Consider the following 7048-nt stretch of genomic DNA (forward strand, 5'->3'; position numbering starts at 1 on the left):
TTAACTAGCCGTTGATGTTCCAATTTAGCACTTAAAATACGCTCCAATACCATGCACTACGGCGAATATCATTGAGTGGGTGCCGCACTAATTCCACTTCACTTTAACCACTTTCATTTTTTTCTTTTCTTTTCCCTCAGTTGTTTTTGGCTCTTCGTCGGTTCCCCAATGGAAGACCCCGTGCGCTGCGAATGTCAGAAACACGCGCAAGACGATGGCTACAGTCAGGGGGAATTGTTGCCGTTGACGGCGTTTAGACAAGTGGAGAAGCGCTACAAACTTTACCGTTACGACCGCCGGACATCACGGCGCTTACAAGTTCCTGAAACGGACTTTAGCGATGTTGTTGATTTTCGCAATCTTGAGGCGAACAAAGCAGCAAACCTGGCGTGTATTTCCACCAGGGAGTGCCATGAGGATGACCGGCTCGTGAAGTGTTGCACATTTGCCGGCGTCCCCGGAATGGAGGTGTTCCCGAATTTTCTCACGGATGCGGAGCAGCAGGAATTTTGCCGCGCTGCCTTACTGGAATACGGCGATTCTCGGCGGCACCCCAATCACCTCTCGACCCATGCGAGCGAGCCAAGGGAAACAACACGTTATGAACCACCAATGCGTTGGGCGACGGTGGGGTTTAGTTATCAATGGTCATCTAAATCATACTGCAAGGAGAAGTATTCGCATTTTCCCCGGCGGCTTCGAAAATGTGTTGAACGAATTGCCCGCCTTTGTAACGTTTCACAGCCTTACGAGCCACAAACTTCGATTGTCAACTACTTCCCGGTAGGGGCTATGATGATGGCTCACCAGGATGTGAGTGAAGAAGTGCTGCAACAGCCGCTCATTAGTATTTCTCTGGGATGCTCATGTGTTTTTCTCATGGGGACCGAGTCTCGTGACGATACGCCGTGTGCCTTTTGGCTCCGTAGTGGCGATGTTATTGTCGTAAGCGGTGCCTCCCGAACAGCTTACCACGGCGTACCACGCATTATGGACGATTGTCCGCAGTACTTGTGCCCACAGAATGAAACGGAGGAGGAAGAACGAGAATTTTACTGGAGGGAGCAGATGCGTCATTTGCGTGTCAATATTAACGTAAGACAGGTGTACCCTGACAGGTGTGAGTTCCTTAACGAATGATATTTACGTTCAGGTGTGTGCAGAGTCATATATGTGCCGGTTTGTCGTTTGGTCTTGCCGTTAAATGTATCAGAAGCCGACGTGCCGCACTTCGGTGACTCCTTTCGGCCGAGTTCCAAAACTTTTGCAAGTTGTGAGATTTGTGAGGGATGAAGTATAAGCACTTTGACCGTGGCGTTCCTCATTAAAACCACCATTTCCATTGATTTGGTTTTACACCGCTACCCTAATAGCGTTCGGTTTTAATTTCTTACCTTCACACTCCCTCCGCCTTTTTGTTTCAAAACAAAAAAATATATTTTTAAATTACGCTTTCGATTTTGCACTGAAGATTAGCATTTAACCAAATATTGTAGTAATGCTGACGAGATTTGATGTTCGCTCCAGTCGTGTGAAAGGGATAAGTTTCCACAAAACGCGGCCGTGGGTGCTTTGCGGACTGCACAACGGAACCGTGCAAATTTGGGACTACCGCGTGAACACGAGCGTTGATAAGTATGATGAACATAGCGGTGCGGTACGTGGTGTAGACTTTCATGATACGCAACCTCTATTTGTTTCTGGAGGTGATGACTACTTGGTGAAGGTTTGGAACTACAAGGCGCGCCGTTCCCTCTTTACTTTAAAGGGGCATATGGACTATGTTCGATCAACTTTTTTCCACCATGAGCAGCCATGGATTGTTTCCTCCTCCGACGATTTCACCGTCCGCATTTGGAATTGGCAGAACCGAAGCAGTTTGGCTTGTCTTCCTGGGCATACGCACTACGTTATGTGTGCTCGATTTCACCCTCGGGATGACATTGTGGTATCAGCGAGTCTTGACAGGACAATTCGAGTGTGGGACATCTCCAGTTTGCGGGTCCGAAAGCAACAGCCGGGAATTGCTCAAGATCTGCTCGGAACCAGTGATGTGGGTCTTAAATATTCATTAGAGGGCCACGATAAAGGCGTTAACTGGGTTTGCTTTCATCCCACTCAGCCACTTATTGCATCGGCCTCAGACGACCGCACCGTCCGCGTCTGGCGAATTAGTAGTACCACCTGCACTGAGGAGGTACAACTGCGGGGGCACACCAACAATGTGAGTTGCGTTGTGTACACTAAGGATTATCTCGTGTCAAACGGTGAGGATCGAACAATCCGTGTTTGGGACGTGAAAACACGTTGCTCAGTCATGCTTTTTCGCCGCGAGTCTGACCGTTACTGGATGCTAGCGGCGTTACTAGAAAAGAACCTTCTTGCTGCTGGTCACGACTCCGGTGTGCACGTATTTAAGCTTTTCCGCGAACGTCCTGCGTCGACTATGAATGGTAACGTGCTACACTACGTCCACGGGAACGTGCTCCATTCATATAACATGGAGTCAAAGACAGAATCCAAGTTCAGTCTCTCACGAAACTTACACCCACCTCTCACCCTTTCTTGCAACCCAGTGGATAACATGGCTGTTGTTTTTTACGACAAGGATGGTGGGTGTGCATCAACCTTGACAATTCCCAAACCAGGCTGTACAGTCGATGCAGATGTGAAGAAGCGCCTCGGTATTCTTGCCGCTTTGTTTTATGCCCCTAATAAATGCGCGTTCCTCGACAAGAATAAAAATATAATTCTGTGTAATGCACACGGCGATGGTGAAAAAGTGATTAAGCACGAAAAAAATTTAAAGGCCCTCTTTCCAGGGCCTGCAGGATATATTTTACGTCAGACCGAGGAGGGTATGGAGTTGTTTCACGTGGCTCAGCAGAGTGTGGCCGCAGAGGTTCCAATAACGGAGACTAAATATGTTGTATGGGACAAAGACTTTACGAAGGTGGCGTTTTTGGGTATTACCACCGTTCACGTCATGACAAGGCGCTTGAGGAGCATTACCTTTTTTTCGGAACCATCAATAAGGATTAAGAGCGCGGCATTTGATGAGCAAAGAAATATCCTTTATTACACTACGAGTGACCACCTCAAGTATTGTAACTTGCGCAACGGGGAGTGCGGTATCATTCAGTGTCTCCCTTCCCCGATTTATCTTGTTCGTGCGAGTGGTGATACGGTCTGGGCGCTTTCCCGCAATGGAAAAGTTGTTGTAATGGAGCTGAACAATCCGGAACTTAATTTTAAACTAAAGTTGCAGCAGCAGGCCTACAGGGATGTTATTAAAATTATACGCCAAAAACAACTCAGGGGACAGGCGCTTGTTGGTTACCTACACAAACATGGCCACGACGAGGTTGCGCTGTATCTCGTCTCAGACCCCTTAACTAGGTTCAACTTAGCGGTAGAGTGCGGCGCCATGGATGTCGCAAAGACAGCAGCACTGGAACTAAACCAACCCGCATTGTGGAGAAGGCTTGCAGAGGCGGCAACCTCATATGGGGATATTCATCTTGCACTCTTGGCTCACACAAAGACAGGAAACTTTCATGGTGCAAGTTTCTTGTCTCTCATAACTGGAAACATGTCTGCTTTAGATCACATGGTTAACACGGTAAGGGATGAGAACTTCGGTCTTCACTACGGTATGTATCTCGACGATGCTCATCAGCGCGTTAAGACATTGACTAATACTGGACAACTTCCGCTGGCGTACGTGGCCGCCAAATCAGCTGGGTTGGATGAATTAGCAGCTTCGCTCCTCGAAAAAATGGATCCTGATGTTGCAGAACGTATGCGGCAGACAGAGGTCAAAGTACGGTTAGAGGCGCCGACAGTAACACCAGTTACCGATAATTGGCCTATGTTGCAGGTGGAGGAATCTGTTTTCTCCAGGTTTCTGAGGGAACCCAACTTGCTGAGTGGTGCTGGTGTTGGGATTGAGGAAGAGGAATATGCTGAAGCCGGTGCAGGGTGGGATGATGTTGATGGGCTTCCTAACAGTGATGACGGAAGTGGCGGTTTGGATGGGGTTGAGGGCAGTGAAGCTGCAGAAGGTGACGGTTGGGGTGACGATCTCGAAATTGAGATTCCTGCAGAACAGACTGCGGGCGGAGTCGAAGGTGCGCCTTACGTTGTGCCTACCGAACGCCCACCGCTAACGCAGCATTGGGTTGAAACCTCTTCATTTCCGGCATTTCACGTCGCCGCTGGTTCTTTTTCAACGGCACTTGGTTTATTGCGTCGCCAAATTGGACTAGGGGATCCTGCTCCTCTCAAAACTCATATGTTGGATCTGTGGGCCACAGTCAATGCGTCGCGGCCCAGTTGGCTTATTCCGTCCGCTATGTTCCCTCTGACAACATATCCTTCTGAGGAGCAGCGTGGGGCGGCGTCTCACTCTCCGTTGTTGCCAGATTATATTCCTCAGCTCACTGAACGGTTGCGTTCCGGTTATTCTGCGTTTGTTGGAGGACACTTCGCGGATGCCCAACTCCATTTTGTTACCGCATTGCATCAAGCTGTGTTTACCACCTGCAGGGGTGAGAAGCAATTTACTACTCTTCGAGAGATTGTTACTACCGCCTCCGAGTATGCGCGTGCTCTTAATGTACAGCTACACTGTCGTAGTACTGATGGTGCTTCGAAACTTTCACTAGAGTTGTCACTCTACTTTACACATTTCAAACTTCAGCGGAATCATCTTGCTCTGGCACTTGGTCAAGCTATGAGTAAAGCCTACAAGTTGAAGAATTTGAAGATAGCAGCTTCGGTTGCGAGGAGGCTTTTGGATCAGGATCCACCGAAGCAAAAGGCAGCACAGGCTTCAGCAATTGTTGCTGAAGCTGAGAGAAATCCAACAGATGCTGAACCTGTGGACTATGACGAGCGCAATCCATTTGTGCTTTGTTCTGTTTCTCATAGGCCAATGTACAAGGGAACAGTTGATCCCATTCGATGTGGTTACTGCTTTTCCCCTGCTATGCCTAAACATAAGGGCGAAATATGTCCCGTCTGTCGTATAGCGTTTCTTGGTGCGGACTGCTCTGGACTTGCAAATCGTACGTGAGGGTTTTCTTTTTTCTTTTTTCTTCCATTGTAAAAGCAAAAAAATAATAATAGTAATAAATGAATTTGTTAGAGGGTCGCTTTTGTGGAGTGATGGATGAAACGAGATGAGTTGAAAGGTGTGTGTTTCCGTTTGCATGCCGTGTGTCGAGGGAAGGAGGAGGTTTTGAGGAAAACTGAGTTGAAGAGAAAAAGTAATGGTAAAATAATAACTTACGAATACATACATATATATATATCTTTATATACAAACAGTCAAACAAGAAAAAAAAAAATAGGACCCTCATCATACTAAGAAAAAGGAAAAGCAAAGGAAACTAATGCTCGTATTAAGGTCGTCGATTTTCATCATTCCTCTTTTTCTACCTTTCTTTTTCTTTTGTTTGACACGGCACGCTACGGAAGGCATTTTTCTTTTTTGTTTTACTTACTGTGAGGATAAACAAGTCGCTAAAGCTCCTCAGATGTATGCTGGTCTTTGGGCTGCTGAGAAGGAGAAAAAAGGGGGTGGGAATGTGTGTGTGTGTGTTTGTGTGTGTGTATTTGGCTGCGTATGAGATAAAATAATTTTAGCTGGTGCCGCTTCCGAAAACTTTTCTTTTTATATCATTTAGCTGAGTTTCCTTATACTGAAATGAAGGAAAATGATAACAAGAAGGAAAAAGGAATAGAAAAAAAAAGAGTGCTTCGTAGAACAAAGGTGAAGTAAGGTGGAGAAAAGAAGGACGGTATCCACCACGAACTGCTGGTGTATGGCGTGGAAGAATATGTGAGATCTTCTAGCCATAACAAAATAAAAAGAAATTAAAAAAGAAGAAAAGAAAAAACGTCGGACAGGTGATTGTGCTCATTCTTCCCTCCCTTATCGATTTCTATCATGTGTTTTCCCCCCTCTTTTTTCTTGTAATTGTTTTTGTCGTGACTGTACTTTTTTCTCTTCCTTCTGTTTTCCTACACATCTTTCTCTCTTTTTTTTCTTTTTTTTCTTGTTTGTTGGTGTGTGTTTATGTTTTGGCGTAACTTGCACTTGACCACGAACATTTTTTTTTTATAAATATTATGATGTAGCCACCGTAGGAGCAAAATGACTGGTTGGAACCAAAAAATGGCCAAAATGGCATTTCGTCGCTCCAAATTCCGGCGTCTTGCATGGGGTGATGGTGACCCGTATCCTTATACCCCTCGTGCAACTTTCCGTTACCAATGGGATGACTGGCCATTATGGGAAAAAATTTGGCATATTGGAATTGGAATTGTGGGTGTTGAATTTGCCATGTGGGCGTATTATTCAAAATTAAACAGTCGTATGGATTGGGCACGTGAAGAGGCATTGCGACGCATGCGTTTGAGACGGGAGGCGCAGGAACTTATGATATTAGAGGGAGAGAAGTTTGATAGCGATATTCAGCCGGATAGACGATAATGGTTTACAACATTACTTAGTACAATGTGTGAGTTTAGGAACATGTTAGGTGAAGTAGTGGGTAGCGCAACGCCAGTAAAATTTTTTTTAAAAGAAATTTTATATGAGGATGCAGGGAAGTGAAAAAAAATAAATGAAGGAAGAGGAACTTTCAATTGTGGTCGATTGATTTATCCATTCATTCATTCATTCATTTTTTTTCGTATTTTGTGATATTGCTGTAACTATTTTTGTTACGTAACGTTAGTCAGTGAAAGAGAATGAGCATTTGTAGGTGTTGATATATATATATATATTTGCTCCCCTACTTTTTTTTTTCGTGTGACTGGTGAAACACATAAAATATAAAAAGTAGGGGAGGGGGAGGAGAAAATGCTGAATGTTTAGGGAGAATTTCAGCTCACGCGTGTGTGGTGATGGGTCGGAGGAGTGTCTTTAGTTTTAGAATAGGGCGAGACGTGTTGTAAATTGTTGTGTCATGGCGTAGTGTGAAGGTGCACTTACGTATGCACAAACACATACTCACTCACTCATTTATTCATCCTTCTT

At 45.4% G+C, this 7048-nt stretch overlaps 3 protein-coding genes across 3 annotated transcripts; all 3 read left to right on the forward strand.

Moving 5' to 3' along the window:
* Positions 1–168: 168 nt before the first annotated feature.
* TEOVI_000633600 (Alkylated DNA repair protein (alkB homolog), putative) lies at positions 169–1140 on the forward strand (the record flags this gene model as incomplete). The annotated part of the gene is made up of 1 exon (XM_067221341.1): positions 169–1140. The coding sequence occupies one exon, from the start codon at positions 169–171 to the stop codon at positions 1138–1140; it is 972 nt and encodes a 323-aa protein (XP_067077442.1).
* A 358-nt stretch (positions 1141–1498) lies between these two features.
* On the forward strand, positions 1499–5077 carry TEOVI_000633700 (coatomer alpha subunit, putative; the record flags this gene model as incomplete). The annotated part of the gene is made up of 1 exon (XM_067221342.1): positions 1499–5077. One exon carries the CDS (start codon positions 1499–1501, stop codon positions 5075–5077), a length of 3579 nt encoding a protein of 1192 aa, XP_067077443.1.
* A 1083-nt stretch (positions 5078–6160) lies between these two features.
* On the forward strand, positions 6161–6499 carry TEOVI_000633800 (NADH:ubiquinone oxidoreductase, ESSS subunit, putative; the record flags this gene model as incomplete). Its single annotated transcript, XM_067221343.1, has 1 exon — positions 6161–6499. One exon carries the CDS (start codon positions 6161–6163, stop codon positions 6497–6499), a length of 339 nt encoding a protein of 112 aa, XP_067077444.1.
* Positions 6500–7048: the final 549 nt, after the last annotated feature.

Source organism: Trypanosoma equiperdum (assembly GCF_001457755.1).
Source record: "Trypanosoma equiperdum strain OVI genome assembly, contig: ctg_1411, whole genome shotgun sequence".
Taxonomy (NCBI): domain Eukaryota; phylum Euglenozoa; class Kinetoplastea; order Trypanosomatida; family Trypanosomatidae; genus Trypanosoma; species Trypanosoma equiperdum.